Source organism: Rhea pennata, chromosome 4 (genome assembly GCF_028389875.1).
Source record: "Rhea pennata isolate bPtePen1 chromosome 4, bPtePen1.pri, whole genome shotgun sequence".
In the NCBI taxonomy this organism is placed as follows: Eukaryota; Metazoa; Chordata; class Aves; order Rheiformes; family Rheidae; genus Rhea; species Rhea pennata.
Window position 1 is genome coordinate 6,610,830 of NC_084666.1, and position 18,475 is coordinate 6,629,304.

The 18,475-nt window shown below is 46.4% G+C and overlaps 1 protein-coding gene across 1 annotated transcript; it reads left to right on the top strand.

Moving 5' to 3' along the window:
- Positions 1-266: 266 nt before the first annotated feature.
- CHMP3 (charged multivesicular body protein 3) lies at positions 267-17,120 on the top strand. Its single transcript, XM_062575156.1, has 6 exons — positions 267-376; positions 5,059-5,119; positions 12,134-12,313; positions 14,579-14,700; positions 15,722-15,836; positions 16,580-17,120. Exons 1-6 carry the CDS (start codon positions 332-334, stop codon positions 16,711-16,713), a joined length of 657 nt encoding a protein of 218 aa, XP_062431140.1. The 5' UTR covers positions 267-331; the 3' UTR covers positions 16,714-17,120.
- The last annotated feature ends 1,355 nt before the right edge of the window (positions 17,121-18,475 follow it).

Genomic DNA, 18,475 nt, shown 5'->3' on the forward strand with positions numbered 1-18,475 from the left:
CATCTCCAAGGGGAAAAGCTTGTAAACGGACGCGCCGTAGCCCTTAAGTGACTGATATTTAGGAATTTTCTGCGTGCGCCCCCCCCCCCCCCCCCCCGGAAAAAAGCGGCGGGCGGCGCATGCGCGGGAGCGGCGCGGGCGCAGCAGTGCTGCGCGCATGCGTGACGGCAGACGGGTGCCGGCGCCAGCGCCGCATGCGCAGTAGGGGCCCTTGCGCGCGGCCGCCTGCGCGCCGCGCGGCACCGCCCCGGGGGGGGGAGGGCGGAGCCGGGGGGCGGGGACGGCTCCCCGGAAGGGTCAAACGGCGTGAGGTGGAGGCGCGGCTGCCGCCATGGGGCTCTTCGGGAAGACCCCCGAGAAGCCGCCCAAGGAGATGGTGAGGCCGCGGTGCGGGGGCTGTGGGTGTCAGCGGGCCCCGGCGAGCCGTTGCCGTGGCGCCGGGCTCTGCGGCCGGAGCGAGGGAGGCGGCGCCGGCCTAGGCCGCGTCGCCCCCGGCCCGGCCCCGGCCCGGCCCGCGCTGGGCTCTTCTGCTTCGTGAGGAGCTCGCCGGCGTCGTGGGGAGCGTCGTGCGCCTGGGGCTGAGGCAGCCTTGAGCGTGGGAATGGCCGAAGTGGGGGGCTTCTTAGGGTCGGCTTTTTTTTTTTTTTTTTTTTTGGACGGTTCCCCCCAGTTTTCTGTTGTAATAGTGAAGTGAAATAGTCAAGGTTCTGACTGGCTTCAGCGCTGCCTTTCAGAAATCATAGCTAACGTGTTAATCAAAAAATCCCCTGTCGGCAGGGAGGGGAAGCTGCATAGCAGATACGATAAAGATAGTCAGAAAGGAGGTGGTGGCATGTGCCAAGGTGAAGGCTCAGAAGAGCTGCAGTGTCCAAGACGTTCCCTGCCCCTTTGGAACCACTGAGTCCTAGGGGCAGGTGGCTGTTATCGGTTATTGGCTGATAACGTTAGATGAGCAATGTACGTCTGACTGTGTACACACCACTCCTCTACCTGTGTCGGAGCAGCACCCAGGTGGGTTATAATTTCTTCTGTTCATGAGCAGTGTTGGAAGATGTCACAGAGAGAAACGTGGTTTGGAGACTGCTGCTCCGGATGATGGGAGAAAGCAGCAGCCAGTCGCTTTGCTTGCGCAGTGAGGTTGTACTGCACCACTTGTTTCTTGTTGTTTCACGTCTGACAGGCCACTTGGTCCCCTTCCTCAACGGACAAACGTGTTGTGTTTTCCAGTGTTGTAGCTGACAGCGCGTCTGCTGCTGCCATCAAGCTGTTCACAGAAAAGCTCGTAAAGGCGCTATGAAACATGCCTGCCTGAACCGCAGGGAGGAGTGACTTGGGTTGTCCTGCAGCCGTGAGAGCGTTCTTGGGGTGGCAGACCAGCATGGTGACTTGACAGGTTGTAACAGAGGTAGTGGCAAACCCATCAATAGGAAGGAATTTCTTGTCTCCTATCTTTAATTATTCAGTTGTAGAAGTAAGAGGAGGAAAGTTCTTTCAGCTTGCTAGGAAATGGTGTGTGTGTGGTGGGGAGGGGGGAATGGCACCATGTATCTTATATCGGGTAGCAGCTGCTACATGAGATACTGTACCTGAACAGGTCTAACAGTGGCGGCCTGGTCAGCATCCAGCAGCGCAGGAGGTGGCTGATGGTAGGAAGACACTGAGATTTTTTGTGATGATGTTAACTCTGCCTGGATTTGTTTGTATACACGCCCTCCCTCATGGAGAGGCAACCTGCTGACGGAACGATGCAAGGCGAACTTCAAACCTACTGAAGAATTAGCGATACATTTCAGCCCATCTAAAGACAGGGTGTCTTCTATTTGTTTAATGCCATGTCTGAATTGATTACACTAGAAAAGTGCTTAACCTTCAGCATAGTCCGAGCGGTTTATTTCAGTGTACTTGGCTTGGTGCTTGCTGTCGGACTCTCTGGTGCCGTGCAGTGCTCTGGGAATGACGTGTGCTGGCCAGAACTGGGTGCAGTATAGCCACATCAGCGTGGTGGTGTGCCTGAGATAATTAGCCTCGCTTAGTCGGCCAAACAGCTTCTGTGACCAGAAGTACTAGCTCTGTGTTGTGTTAGGCCATGGTTTGCAGCTGTATCCTTGATGTCCTGCTTGAGATCAGCGATACAGCTTTTTTGCTTCCCTGTGAATTGCTGTGTGTGGTGTACCTGGAAGCGTCCGGTGGTCTATGTGCAGAATTAAAAACAAGGGTAAAATGGAAAAGTCAGCTGATAGTAACAATTAAATGCCCACTGTTCCATATGGCTGTGCTGTGGAACAGCTCCTACATATATACAGAATCACACACTGAAATACTTGCGTGATGCTACGTAACGGATGGGTGCTGTTGAGGGCCTGTCTTTAGGATCAGAGTTCCTCCCTCCGGAGGCAAGGGGGTTCCTCCCTCCTCTCTCCGTCCTGTACACAGCACTGGGGGTGAGCGGCAGAAAGACCAGCACCTAGCTCTACTTTCATGTGGCTGGTGGTGTGAGGCAGGTTGTTCGAGGACAGTGTTAAAGATGAGCTATTAAGGATTTTCCTGCTGTCAGAGTTGGCAGGAATTGCTGAAAACATACTGCCAGTCATGGTTTAATGGTTTTGTTGTGCTGGGTTGTGCATCTCTGCAGCAGGAATCTCTGAATCCTGCTATGGTTATTTTGACAGTTGCTGACAGAGTGTACTTAAATGTTGGCTTGTTCCAGGATACAAGTTTTAGGAAAAAAAAATCTCTGGGGGATGTTGTGTGTGACACTTGACAGTTGACCAGCGAGAGTTCAGTTTGGCTTACCTTATTCTTGCTCCCCTGTCCCTCCAGCGTAGGCATACTCAAAAGGGGGGGGGCCTTCTCAGCCTCTTAACAGGCTGAGGATTGCATCCATGTGCAATTTTCTGCCCCATCCTGTGCACTGAAGAGCAAAAGAGGAGGCTGCAGTTGGTCCTATGTGGGATGTGTATGTGGTTTTTTTTGTTGTTGTTTGTTTGGTTTTTTTTAATAATTCTATTCAAAGCTATAGGTACAGGAGCCTTCTAAATTCTTTCAAAACTTCTGAGTGCCTGTAATGTGTGCACACAGAACTATGTGGGTTTTTTTTCATTTTGTTTTGTGCAGCAGGCCTTGTGCTGGGGCAGCTCAGACTGTGCTGCTGTTCTGTAGTCAAAATACGGCGGTGTTCATTGTGATTGGGAGTGTTGCTCCTGAGACCAGTAAAAATATAAGCATCTGACTTGGGTTCTGTTGAACTGCAGAATACTCTCTCTACAGTTTTATTTCAAAGTTCACTCAGATTTAAAAAAGCTTTTTTCTGTATTTGAAAAAAACTCACCTTATTCACTTAAATCTCAGGATGGTTTTCATATGAAACTACTCAAACAGCAAACTAGACGTGAGTGACCTACATACATGCATATGCAGTGTGTAAGTGTATTCTTGAACTAGAGAACTTCTTAATACTTGGGGGGGGTAGGTTCATGCAAAATTTGTTTTACTGATGGGCAGAATCATAGTAGTATCGCAGCTCTAGAAGTATTTGGTGCTGTGTTCATGTGTTAGTGTATCTCGTGATTCTTGATTCTGGTTTTGCGCAGCACCTCTCTGTTCTGCTTCCCTTCCCACCCCAAGAGTTTCCAGTTTTCCTCTGGACATGTAACAGCTGCTGCCTGTTTGACGTCCCTGCAACCAGAGAAGCGGTTGGGGGCAAGTGATACTCCGTTGGCTCCCTATGCTGGCAGTGACAGGAGCAGAGAGAGATCTTAGTTGGTTCCAGGAGGAAAGTATACAGGGGATGGCTGTATTCTGGATTAAGGAATCCTGCTGGGATTTGATCCTCACCAAACGCAGCAGAGGGGGAGCAGTTGATAGGCTGGAGGGCAGAGCTGCTGTTCAGAGGACCTGAGCAAGCTGGAGGAGTGGGTCAGCAGGAACATCATGATGTTCAGCCATGTGGAGTTGTGTGCATGGACAGAAGCATCTCTTCAAGAAAGGATGTGGGGCTCCCGTGAAAAACAAGGTGACCTTAAGTTAGCAGTGTGCCTCTGCAACGGCGTAGACAAACTGTCTACTGGGCTACGTTAGCCGAGTGTAGCTCTCAAGTTGAGAGAAATGCCTGATGGATTACTCTACTGTATGTGGCATTCAGGAGGCCGTATCTATAAAGCAGTGTCTGGTTTTGGGCACCCAGTACGAGAGGGGATGTCAGCAAACTGAGCAGAGTGCAGCAGAAGAGCACCAAGATAGGCGGGGAATTGGTGCACGTGACAGGAGGAGAGGCTGAGGGACCTGGGCTTGTTTTAGTCTGGAGACGAGAAGGGTAAAAGAAAGGATCTAAAACCTTTCACAGCTTGTAGCAGATTTATACTGAGGACAGAGCCGGGCTCTTTTTGAGTGTGGCCAGCAAAAGCAAAAAGAGGCAACAACTATAAGCTGCAAGAAGGGAATTTTTAATTGCACATGGGGAAAGTTCTTCACTGCAACAGTGGTTAAGTGCTGGGAGAGATGCCCAGAGCAGTTGTGAATTCTCTGTCCTTGGAGAGTGCCAAAACTCGATGGACAAGGCCCTGAGCAACCTGTCCGTCCCTGAAGTTAGTTCTATTGAGCAGGAGGTTGGACTGAAGACATCCTAGGGTTTCTTGTGATGGAAATTTTCCAGTGCTTGAGTGCTCTGGGGTAGTGGGATTCTTGGTGCTGTCATCTTGTGCCAAAGTTTCTACCTTGTGGTGAAATCCCCAGGGGCAAGTTCCCTCTGTGCACTGACATCAGGTCAGCTGGGGCGTGGGAAGTTAGTGAGGCAGGGAGTGCCTCTGATTCACGGTTCACTTCCTCCTTAACCCTTCATCTAAATGTTAAGAGCATTGCAATACTCGATAGCTAGTGTCTGTAAAATACTTTCTTGTACTTGAATAATAAAATATTCAAATATCATTCCTCCCCTAAAGTCTGTGCATTTTGAAGTGCTTGTTTTGATATTGACTGGTTACGGTGCATTTAAAGGACAACTTGTTTTTGCTTCCGAATCAGGAATTTTAAGTAACTCTCTTGCTTTCTCTTTTTTTTAAGGTCAACGAATGGTCCTTGAAGATAAGGAAAGAAATGCGAGTGATTGATAGGCAGATCAGAGGTTTGTACTTCTGTTGTCTTTTCTTTTTTTTTCTCCTTTCCATGACAGCCTTCAATTTATTTATTTATCAGTTAAAAAATGGTGGTGAGAGGGGTGCAGAAGCAGAAACTATGAAGTTTAATAACCTGGGATACTCTGCTGTACCTGGAATAAAGGAAGAACGTGATCCTGGGGCTGGACTTGGTGTGTGGTACAAAAATGACCTTTCTCTAAAGTTCTGCATATGAAATTTTCAAAAGAACCTGCATGTTGTATGCTTCTAGTAAGACTTAAGGCTCTTACCCATCTTATCAAATGAAACTTACTATACAAAACTTCATCTCCATCAAATTAATGAACAGGACCACTGTAGTGTGCAATTCCAGGTGCAGGAAGTTGCAGCGCATGTGCCAAACAAATGCAGCTTCTGTGGCAGATTGAGGAAGTGACAAACAAGAAAGGAGTGAAGACTTCTTCTTTACTCAGTGAGTGTTTTGCCATTAAATTATAGGCATGACACTTTTAAAGGTGTTGTTAGAAGGGTTGCTTAATATTAAACTGCAGCTAGTTCACTTTTCTTGCTTTCTCTTCTGCCCATCATCCTAGAACCTGAAAAGAAGTTTTGAGCCAGATTCCGATTTTCCCTTTTTGGCTTCTCATTCTCTTTGTGCCTTCAGGATATTGGTCCATGGGATGTACTAGTAGAGGATACTTTGTGTCAGCATTTGGTTATTGTGTGGGTGTCTGTGTTGAGTGACTTCGTCCTGGTATCTTCTCCCTTCCTCCATTCCCCAACCCGACAGTTCTGGAATAAGCTGGCAGGGCTCATAGCTTCTGCCATGTGTATATTTGTGTGAATTGGTTGGAGGGAGATGCTCTCGAGTTTCATGAAGTACAAAGCCTGTCTTTGTTCCCATCTGGAAAATGCCTCTTCCAGGAAAACTGATATACAGCAATGTTTATTATGCTTGTGAGTTGTTTTGAATTCTCCAGGGCAGTTTATGTGGCTGTTTCAGGCACAGACCAACTGGAAAATATGGTAAGACTCTGATCCTATTAGCAAGCTGTGTTTGAGAGAGCACATATTTTACAGGAGCAAACTGCCAACAAGTTCACCATTCTTTTTTGTATGAAAAAGAATATATATAAAAGGTTATAGACTAGTCTGATATCTTGATGTGGATGTAAATCTACTTGTTGTCATGGTTCTCTCTCTCTCTCTCTCTCTCTCTCTCTCTCTCTCTCTCTCTCTCTCTCCCCCCCCCCCACCTCTCTGTGTCTGTGTGTGCATGTATATATATTTGTGTTACATTCAAAGAAATATGATTTAACACTTAAGAATTTAGACTAAACACCGACCACCTGTAGCTCTGGTAGTGCCCCCTAAAATGAAGTACAGAATATCTTTAGGATGTTCATATTGTGCTAGGATTTAACATTTTACTGAAGGGACAGGTGTGGAGGTATGTGGGACTGCTGGACACCTAGCAAACTGCTGCTGAAAAATGACAGGCACATGCAGCCAAAGGTTTTTGCTCAGCCTGATAGGGTTCTGCTGTGCTTCGCCCTTTCAACTGACATTTTACGCAAGAAATCACTACGCTCTTTGAGTAAGGATGCTGAGGTGGAACCTGTCGTAGCTTCCCCTTGGGAAGGCCGTGCTAAATGTGTTTCGATGTAGCAACAGTCAAATCCACCTGGGTTTGCCCGAGGGAGCTTGGATCGCTTGAACAGTTGGCTCATCCAGTTAGCACGGTTCCTAATATGCTGTTCCAAACCATCTGTCGTTGAGTTGTTCTTGTCGTGATGACTTTTGTTTAGTATGATTTGCTTTTGAGGGCTTGGATGTTCGAAGAATTAAAAGGTGTCCTTTGTGATTTCAGAAATAGATTTGGAGAGTTGGAGGAATGCAATAACTTTGTACTTTACTGATCTTTTCACCTGTGCTCTGGACTGCTTTGCACCTCCGCACTGCGCTCCGTCGTGGTCCCGCACAACAGTGGAGGGGAGCAGTGTGTTGTCCTTGCCTCACTAAAGGTGCATTCCTGGCATCGCCCCTCATAGCCCGAGTTCGTCCTTCCTGCTCATTTTTGTCTCTGTTGTCACCTTCGGCTGTTTGTCCTGCAAGCAAAAGCCCCTGCTGAAGAGCCCTGCCACCTGGTGGTGCTTTAGAGGTGGTAATAAAACGCTTGTGCTCGTCTTCGGTCTAACAAAATGAATGTTGTAATGTACCACTGAGGAATTCTGTTACTGAGTAAGGTTTGTTGTGGATGTGTCTTCTGGCTTTGTGGAGCCTGTGACATAGAGCATTTTTTTAATACTTTTTAGTATCATCCATTCCTAGTACCCTAGACTGTTCAGTAAACATCAGTCATAACCGCTGCACTCTCGGCACCCCTAAGAAGTAGAGCTGTATCTCTTAATCTCTTAAAGAGACTCTTTGACCTGAGCAAGGTATATGTTTTGGCATCTTACCGTATTGCATTCGGTGATGGGGCGGCAGTCTGTATTGACCACCTTACCTTGCTGCTGGGCTGTTTCTGTTAATCCGTCTTTACAGCAATCGTGTGACTAGATTCTGCCTGCAAAGCAGTAATAACTTATGAAGAAACGTGAGCCTTCTAAAAGGCAAATATTTTGCCCAAAGCCTTTGGAATACTTTTAGTGCTTTCTGTTTTCTATTTTACCGCTTTAGCTGTTTGTGTTACCCTGCTCTGATACACTGGGACTTGGCCTGCTTTCATGTCTCTCATACAAATAGCTTCAAGCTCATGACCTTTCTGCAGATACTAGGGAGGAAACAACAAGGAGTGTGTTCCTCTGAGACAATACAGCCCTACAGATATCTTTGTCCTAATCCCACTTGGATTGGCAGGAAAAGATGCCACTGAATGACATTCAGAGTGACTCATCCTGAGCATGAGGTTCATCACTCCCACGTGAGAATATGTGCTGCACTCTCCAAGTCAGGCCTGTGCCAAAAAGTGCCTTTAATCTTGCAAAAAGCCAAGTTCTGATTCTTGCCTAGATATAACTTCTCTCTGGTGTGAGTCAAAAGTGAGCAAAACTGTCACAAAAACAAATGATGCTGAAATCGTTTGTTCTTGTGGTGATTTCCTTCAACTTTTTGCAGTAAAATGTCCATGAACATTATCTGAATCTTTCATTCACTTTGCAGTAATTTCTTGCAGACCAACTTTGAGCCACGTTTCATCAATGACTGAGTCAGGAGAAGGAAGGGGCTAATTTAGCTCCTACTCGTTCCCAAGTGTCTTAATCAGTTTTTTCTGGTACCTTGCTTCTGCTGTATGCAGCCAGCATTATCTAACGAGACAGAAGTGTGAACACTCACCTCAGATTTGCTAGAGAAGCCTAGGTTAATTAAGGAAGAGTATGTAGTGTACAAGATTTCAAATCCTATTCTTTGGTGTTCATATGGTTCTCTATATCTGCTCTATATGCTTATATCAAAAACTGAAAGAAGCTGTGTGCTAGGAGAGTTTGAAGAGTCTGTTTTAAGCTATGTTTAAAGATTTACCACCATACTGGTTTTACCTGATGCATTAAGTAAGGCAACAAGCAGGATTGCAGCGCTGGACTTCAGGAGAGTGGACTTTGGGCTCTTCAGAGACCTAATTGGTGAAATCTCATGGGTTAAGGCCCTAGAAGGAAGGGGGGTCCGTGAGAGTTGGCTAATATTCAAACATCACTTCCTCCAAGCTCGAGAGCGGTGCATCCCTATGAGTAAGAAGTGCAGCAAAAGGGGCAGGAGACCTGCATGGGTGAACAAGGGGCTCTTGGCCAAATTCAGACAGAAGAAGAAAATACACAGACTGTGGAAGAGGGGACAGGCTACTTGGGAGGATTATAGGAATGCAGCCAGAGTATGTAGAGATGCTGCGAGGAAGGCTAAGGCCCAGCTGGAACTGAGACTGGCAAGGGATGTCAAGGACAACAGGAAGGGCTTCTTCAGATACATCAGCAGCAAGAGGAGGACTAGGGAAAATGTGGGCCTGCTGCTGAATGGGGCAGGGGCCCTGGTGACAAGGGATACGGAGAAGGCAGAGTTACTGAATGCCTTCTCTGCTTCAGTCTTCACTGCTAAGAGCAGCCCTCAGGAATCCTGCAGCCTGGACGTGAGGGAGAAAGTCCGGAGAAGGGAAGACTTTCCTTTGGTTGAGGAGGAAAGGATTAGAGACCTTCTGGGCAGGCTGAGCATACACAAATCCATGGACCCGGATGGGATGGGTACCAAGGGAGCTGGCGGATGTTGTTGCCAGGCCGCTCTCCATCATCTTTGAAAGATCCTGGAGAACTGGAGAGGTGCCTGAAGACTGGAAAAAAGCCAATGTCACTCCAGTCTTTAAAAAGGACAAGAAGGAGGATCCAGGCAACTATAGCCCAGTCAGCCTCACCTCCATCCCTGGAAAGGGGATGGAACAGCTCATTCTGGATGTCATCTCCAGACATATGGAGGAAAAGTAGGTGATCAGGAGTAGTCAGCATGGATTCACCAAGGGGAAATCCTGCTTAACCAATCTGATAGCCTTCTCTGATGGAATGACTGGCTGGGAAGATGAGGGCAGGGCAGTGGATGTTGTGTACCTTGACTTCAGCAAGGCTTTTGACACTGTCTCCCATAACATCCTCCTAGGCAGGCTCAGGAAGTGTGGGTTAGACGAGTGGAGAGTGAGGTGGATTGAGAACTGGCTGAAAGGCAGAGCTTAGAGGGTCGTCATCGGTGACGTGGAGTCTAGTTGGAGGCCTGTGGCTAGTGGTGTCCCCCAGGACTCAGGACTGGGTTCCATCCTGTTCAGCTTCTTCATCAATGACCTGGATGAGGGGATGGGGTGCCTCCTCAGCAAGTTTGCTGATGATACCAGGCTAGGAGGAGTGGCTGACACACCTGAGGCCTGTGCTGCCATACAGAGAGACCTGGACAGGCTGGAGAGCTGGGCAGAGAGGAACCTCCTGAGGTTCAACAAGGGCAAGTGCAGAGTCCTGCACCAAGGGAAAAATAACCCTAGGCACCAGTACAAGCTGGGGGCTGACCTTGTGGAGAGCAGCTCTGTGGAGAAGGACCTGGGAGTGCTGGTGGATGACAGATTGACCATGAGCCAGCAATGTGCCCTTGTGGCCAAGAAGGCCAATGGCCTCTTGGGGTGCATTAGGAAGAGTGTTGCCAGCAGGTCGAGGGAGGTGATCCTGCCCCTCTCCTCAGCCCTGGTGAGGCCTCATCTGGAGTACTGTGTCCAGTTCTGGGCTCCCCAGTACAAGAGAGACCTGGAGCTCCTGGAGAGAGTCCAGTGTAGGGCTATGAAGATGATCAGAGGGCTGGAGCATCTGCCCCATGAGGAACAGCTGCGAGAGCTGGGCCTCTTCAGCCTGGGGAAGAGAAGACTGAGGGGGGATCTCATCAATGTGTACAAGTACCTGAAGGGAGGGTGTCAGGAGGACAGAGACAAACTCTTTTCAGTTGTCCCGTGTGACAGGACAAGAGGCAATGGGCAGAAATTGAAGCACAGGAAGTTCCGCCTGACCGTGAGGGGGAATTTCTTCCCTGTGAGAGTGACGGAGCACTGGAGCAGGTTGCCCAGAGAGGTTGTGGAGTCTCCTTTTCTGGAGATGTTCAAGGCCTGCCTGGATGCAACCCTGTCTGCCATGCTCTAGGTGACCCTGCTGAGCAGGGAGGTTGGACTAGATGATCTCCAGAGGTCCCTTCCAACCTTACTGATTGTATGATTATCCATAGCTTTGGCAGCAGACAGCTGAAAAATTTTGAATGTGTAAGTTTATATGCACAGCTAACGTGTGCGTGTTAAATTACAAGCAGTGGAAGCTTAAGTACTTGACTCTTTAAGAACAAGTACAAATTTGACTTAATGAATGCCTGATGGGGGGGGTGGTTATTTGGTCTGCAAGGATGAAGATTTTTTTTGAGGTAATGAACAAATCTGTGGTTTGAAAGGGGGAGACCCCTTTACAAATTGATTCTGTAAGTGCTTATTCTTTAGAAATAAATAAATTAAAAAAGGCAGAGTATATCTAAAGTCTTTCAGCTTTTGTGAGATCAGTGTGGTACCTAAGTGCCTTCTATGAATGTTCTACCTGGAGTATTAGGAGAAATACATTTTAAGGGATTTAGAAACAGTGAGGACAGCTTTGCCCATGACAGCACTCGCATTAGGATCGTGTTGGGAAGATGGGTTATGCTTTGAACATGAAGCCTGGCAGTTAAGTGTTTTGACTAGTAAAACCCCTGTCATTCTCCTGAGACTGCTAGTTTTAAACTCCTTGTGACTGCTCTGTTCATTCTTGGTGAAGTGGAGCCGTTTGGTAATGAACATGGAAGAAGTAATCTTGTAAACAGCAAACCAGTACAGTAGCCTTAAACTGGACCATCCTATATGAAACTGGATTCATATGTGTGTGTGTGTGTGTATATCTATATATATCTATATATCTATATATATATATAGATATATATGAGTGTATATGTTCACCCTGTAAAGATCAAGAAGTGAGGGCAATGGGTTCCTGGCAGTCTGCACTGGTAAGTGGACATTTCTGGCATTGTAGCTGTCTTTCTTTTGAGCTCTGTGCAGTGTCTAAGGGAAGTACAGCAGGTATAGATCAGTTTAACAGGGAGCTGTTCTGCAGGTGTAACTAAAGTATTTTTTTATCTCTGTGTGCTTTGTTCTTTGTGGAATGTTTTCTGCTTCTTAAGAATTCACCTTATTCAGCTGAGCTTCCTGTGTAATATTCCCGGCAAGTCATTTGGAGTACTCTTAACTGTAAATAAAATTAGTAGAGCTGGATGTTTAGTCATGAGGATTTTACTGCAAACATCTAGCTGAATTCATCAGTTAACTTGTAAATCAACCTATAACAAGATCTTTCAGTACCAGATTGAATCTGAAATTAAGCAGAAACAATTGTATTTGCATTGAAAATATATCCCAACAAATGGCTGGTTTCACTTCCAAATCCTTATCAGCTTGTGACTTTTGCTGTGTCTGTTCTTCTGTACTCCAGATATTCAGAGAGAAGAGGAAAAAGTGAAGCGATCAATAAAGGATGCTGCCAAAAAGGGTCAAAAAGACGTGTGTGTGATCTTGGCAAAGGAACTGATCCGCTCTCGAAAGGCTGTAAGCAAACTCTATGCGTCCAAAGCGCACATGAACTCTGTTCTCATGGGGATGAAGAACCAGCTTGGTAAGAACGTCTTTTAAGTTCAAATGCAATGACTTTTCTAACTCTAGAGGTGAGGTCTGAGGTTCTGTTTCCAGAATCAAGGTCAAATGCAGCCGAAGTCGGGAGAGCTGAGACCTGGATGCAGAAGGACAGTTGTTAAGGTAGCTGATTCCAGGGGGCCTCAGAGAATTTCTTCCTGTCCCAGCACTGTAGAGGTGAAGCTGTGGTGGTTCTGTGTCCCCACATCCAGTGGGGCTGAACACCTGTTCCCATAGGCACACGCACCCTCAGCGGTGTGTTTCCCAGCACTCACGTGAACACATCTGCACACGCATACGAAGCTTTTGCACAAATAGCACTGCTGGCCCAATCCTGCGCTTTTTCAGCTGATTTGGATTGAGGTCCACTCCTGGGATATACACTTTTATATATACATATATACACATACGCACACAAAATACATGGGTCACTCCAGTAGACGGTCTTAGAAACTGAGTGTGAGCCAGCCAGCTCTCCAGCAGCTGGCCTCAAACCCCTCGTTTGCCCCAGCTGCTGGCACCTGGACCTCTGAGCTCCTGAGCTGTGTGATCCCAATCTAGTGGCTGGTACTCACACCTCTTACCTGACTTGCTGGCTAGTTCAGCCCAATGTTTACATTTCTCCTCTCTTTTTCCCATAATAAGTTTCTTGTGTTCCCTCTCATTCCTCCAATCCCTTGAAACATCCCATAGTAGGCCTTACTCAGTCCAAAAATGCCCTTTCCCCTGCATCCCATGAGTCCTGTACCACTATAGGCAATACACCCCCTTCCAATCTTCAAGGCCCCCTTGACCCCTCCGGGTGGGTTTCCCCTCCAGAACGGTGGCAGTCAGACCACTGCGCTTCTGCCAGGTAGCTTCCCGGAGTCCCTGCCCCCTCGGCATTCCCGAGATCCTTGCTGGGCCTGTGAAGTTAGCCCTTCTTTGGATAACCAAACAGCCCTCTTCAAGCCTGAGGGATGGAGTGAGGTGAAAATCATGTGCCCTGAAACACAGCTCGCTTCAAAGCTGTCTGCGGCACGTTTTTATTACGTATTCCTGTACAGTGGGACTAGATGTCTCCTTTCTCCGTATCCTTACGGAGCATCTGAGAGAACCTGCTGTTCCTTGTTCTGATAAACTTGCTTTATAGAGCTTATTTATTTCCTTCAGTAGAATTCCTTTCATCTAGTAAATTACAGTTGTTTCTCTAATAGGAGACTTAGGACACTTAGTACTAAGTAGAGCTGGGGGTGTTTGATTTCCTTGTTACGGATGAATCATAGAATTTGCCCTGTGGCTTACTATGTGGTTCTCGGCCTCCCCTACTTAAGCCTTTGTGCTCCCCCAGTACCAGCATGTTCCTCCCTTATCCCCATGAAAATCTTCTGTTACAATAGACTTTCTGCAAGATTTCTTTCATGCCTTGCTACGTTCCAGCCTCTAACAACAAAGCAGAAAAACAGAAAAGACAAGGAAGGTCTTGGTCACAGCTGCTTGGGGGAAGAACCAAACAGCACGGGCAGCTTCACTGGTGATGTCCTTTAACCCACGAGATACGGGATGTGACGCTTATGTCCAGTTGCGTGCTGGAAGCTAGTTGTCTCTGACCAGCTCCATTCAGGAGGAAGAAAAGGATGCGTTTTAGTATATGGTGCAGGGAGGGGAATTGGTGTTGGTTTTGCAATACCCTGCAGGCCAGAATGGCAGTGGGGATCTGTCTCGTGTATCCAGGCACCCTTGGGTGCCAGGCTGTACAGAGGGACAGGAGAGCAGCAGGGAATTCCAGCCTCCTGGGGAGCCAGCTGGGGTTCAATGTAAGGCCTAAGCCAGGAGACCAGAGCTAAAGCAGGGCCAAAGGCAGGTGCAGACCCAGCTGTTGGCTTAGCCTGGCCTGTGTCAAGAGTTAGTGAAAGAACCACGTGTGACTATTTCAGTCAGACTTCCGGCTGCTGAGAAGCACAAGCAGGAGCTCCTCGCAGATCTCTTCTAGGAACTGGGAACACGTGGGTTGATACCTCCTTGTAGGGACTCCAGATTGCTCCACTTGATCATATAGGACCAGTATCTTTATTAGAAGCTTAGTTTTTCTAATGGGGACTGGGATTCAGCTTTTCCAGGAAGGCAGACAAGAACAAAAAAAGCATGATGTCCATTTTCTGAACAACATTGCCTAAACATTTTTTTTTCTTCCACATGGGAAGAATATAGTTTTCTGCTTTCTGTGATGCAGGGATTGTTCAAGCTTTTTTATACTGCTTCTTCACAGCTGTTCTCAGGGTAGCAGGCTCACTGCAGAAGAGCACAGAAGTTATGAAAGCTATGCAAAATCTAGTAAAGATCCCTGAAATTCAAGCAACAATGAGAGAATTGTCCAAAGAGATGATGAAGGTAAAGTAAGACTTAAGTAAACAAGGGGGTTGTGCTGGGTGCCGAGTGCTGTGCTTCCACTTTGGCCTGTTGCAGAGGCTCCTGCCTAATGTAAGGGTGGAGTTAACAAATAATAAACAGGAAAGGAAATGGCACAGTAACAGCTAGGAGCTTCTCAGGGAGTGGGAGCGGGGAAAAAACCTGAAACAGTGGTATCTGGAGCATGTTTGGTGTAAAGCTTTCAGGAGAAAAAGCCTGTCAGGTGGAGGATGGAAGGAGCAAGACCAGTCCCCATGGTTTGGTGACTGTAGTCCCAAAGGCTTCGGAGAGAACAAGGCTGAACGCAGGATTTAGGCCTGTGCCCCAGGACTGCCTGTGTTGCTGAACTTTAGTCACACACACAAAAAGATTTCTTTGTGAAAGATGTACCACTGTAGTGTTTCCATCTTACAACAAAATGCTCTATTTAAAGTATTCTATATTGTGGCTATTTACGCCACCCCTACCACAAACTTTTATTTCTTCTCCTGTGTTCTATTATTTTAAAGGTTAAATTGGCTCATTTTTTAACCTACTGCTATGCACCAGAACAATTTGGCTATAGTTAAGTGGCACATCACGTATAAGATTGTTTTTAAATGTAGATATGTCAAACATTAATTTTATGGAATGTTATAGAATGTTTTGTTACTGAGCCATTACAAGTGTTCAGACATGCAGCAGTGAGGAGTAATAGCTTGAGGGACTGAACAGGAGGACATGCGTGTTTAGTCTTTAATTTTCCTGCCACCTTTCCTATCACTTATACAGATAGGTGCTTGGGAAGTGTGCAAATGTGCTGGGCAGCTTTGTGCAGCAGAGCAGCCTTGCTCTGAAAAGCTAGAGCAGCAAGCAAGCAGCAGGCTTTGGGGGTAGTTAAATGCCTGGATTAGTGTAAGCTGATCTTGAAAAGCCCAGTTCAAGGGGTGGGACTGATGTCTGTGACTGCCCTGCGACTGCAGTTCCCAGGGGCATCACGTGCTCTCATTTTGTTTACTCTTAGGCTGGTATTATAGAAGAAATGTTGGAGGATACTTTTGAAAGCATGGAAGATCAAGAGGAAATGGAAGAGGAGGCAGAGATGGAAATCGATAAGATCCTCTTTGAAATAACAGCTGGTGAGTTTGCGACTCTCTGCCAAGAGTGGGGTCTTGCTCTTGCCGTTTTAAATAGCAAGACACAGCGACTGAAACCTCCTTATATGCTGACTTAGCAATTGCAGCCTCCCTGTAATGTCTTTCCTTGACTTTGCTGATAGGCGAAGAGTGCTCCCAAAAACTGATAAATTGGTTTCTTGGGAAATGCTGGCTAAGAATTCTAGTGAGGTTCAATAAAGTATAAATAATATGTCAACTGTTGTCTGCTCAATTCTAACACAGGCTTTAACAAATGAGTGGATTTTCCTAACACAATGGATCTGATAGTTTCAAGTGTAAGTGCATATTATTACTGAACACAGGAAATCAACTCAGCTTCATTGCCTCAATTTTTAGGCTATGTTGAGATTCTTGGTTATAAAATGCTGTTACAGTGCCTAAGTGTTTTCTTTTCTTTTTTTTTTTTTCTTTTTTTTTTTTTCCAGTACCTTTCAGCTTGCTATTTATAAAGCTATATTCTACCCTGCTACACTATAGGCCAGTGACAGAACAGTCAAGAGTTGTGCAGAGCTAGCTGCAGTGGTCTGGTTGTCTTCAGCTCAGGGCTTGCTTAAAAAAAAAAAAAAAACTGTAACACAGTTCTTATTCTTCCATGTTATCTCAACCAGAAATGACTGGCTAGATTATTTTGAATAGATGTACCTGAGAGCTGTTACTTACCAACAATTAATGCATACTAAGGGACCTTTTTCTGTTGTTCACAGGGGCCCTGGGCAAAGCACCCAGTAAAGTCACAGATGCTCTTCCAGAGCCAGAACCCATGGGAGCAACTGCTGCTGAGGATGAGGAAGAAGATATTGAAGCAATGCAGTCACGATTAGCTACTCTCCGTAGCTAAGGGTGAAGCAAACGTGTACAGGTTGCCTTTTTTTTTTTTTGCAAGGGGATATTCTATCTTTGAAATGTAAAACTTTAAGTGAGAGTACTTTCTGTAATATATGCATTTTTTTTTTCTTCTGGGGGATTATACTCCCAAAGAACTTATTGTAATATATTTCTTCTTGGGAATTGCATTCTACAGAGATTATTTTACCATTTTTTTTTTAGCCTGTCATCACCTGTGAGAAGTTATGGTGAAATGGCAATGGTGTTATGATGCTACAGTCTTTAAATATATTCTTAGGCTCAAGCACCATCCTTCCCTTACAGGGCACTTCAGCTTAATTTGCTACCAAAAACCTTAATGGTATAAAATCTTTTGTCTGAGTCACTACAAGTTTTATTAAAGCTGCTTTTTAACAGTTACTCCTTTGCATCAGTTAATTTGCATCATCTTAAGCTTTTTTCTCAGTCCTGGTTTTTCCACAGCTGTTGGGTTTTTCAGCACACAATCCATTTAGGACCTTCACAGCTTGCTTCAAGAAAAGCTTTCTTTCAGAACAGCTGTTGAATAGAAATTCTCCTCCAGCTACATCCAGGCATCACATATTCCCTGGACAGTCTTGTTTAGCCCAGGCAGCATCAGGCTGCCCTGCCTGCTGGGTGGCATTCCTTCAGAGATGGGGGAATGTTTGCTTAGAGGACTTCTACTCATGCGTTAACAGAATGCGCGGCCTGCCGTGCGCTGACAGGAGCGCTAATGCTTCTCCCTTAAGGCCGAGGATACAAAACAGTTTCTTGCACCAGAACAACTGATTGCTCATCTGTCTGGCGTTCTCTTCTTTCCCCTGTATTCAAATGACACTGTGCCTTACCTGCTGCTCTCCAGGACCTTCTCCAGAACTGTTTTGGCCTAGGGAATCCATCCTTGCAGGCAGCTATGCTCCAGGTAAATGACTGGAGAACATTCCCAGGAGGCACTGATCTTGCTCTCAGCAGGCTGCAGGACACATACCTTCTAGAGAACCATCTATGAGATGAGTACAAACCCTGCCTGAGCCCCTCAGGTTGCTCCCTCCTTTTGGTCTTGGCCACCTTTGGTAGTGGAAGCACAGAAGCCCTGTCCATTGCTTTACTTCTTATTCACAGGTATCTTAAAGTAAGAACTTCTAAAGAGAAGGCAAATGAGTTCTGTGCTTACATAGAAACTGAATGATGGCTGACAGCACCAATAGATACACAAATCACAGGTTTTCCTTCCCTCTTCTCACAGTCCAGTCTCTTTGGGTGGTACAAGATGGCAGCTGCCATACTTCTACCTGAAGAGGAAGAGCACTTAAGGAATTGTTAATCTCCATCCTTTGTGGGAGAACAGTCAAGGAGGAAGGTGAAAACTACCTTAGACAAAGACCTGCAATGACTGAAGTCCATACAGCAGGGTGGGAGAGCCTGTGTGCCCCTGTCCCCTTCAGTGAACAGTGAGAGGTTGCTTTTGCCTTCTCTGCACCCCATTTTGCAGAGCTGGGAGCCAAGCTGGGGAAGAGACACAGTTTGAGGAGATCTATTCAATATGTTTAAAGTGATGCAGAATCAGCTGACTCAGCTGAAAGATGGGGCTCATCATTGAAAGCACTACACTAACACACATGATATTGCTGGACCCTGAAGTGGCCAGGCCTCCTCTTCTGCCCTTGGCTCTGCCAAGTGAAGTGGTCCACTGCTTTTGCAGCCAGAGGGTCATCTGATCCAATGACAAATTTTGAAGTTTCAAAATTTGGAAA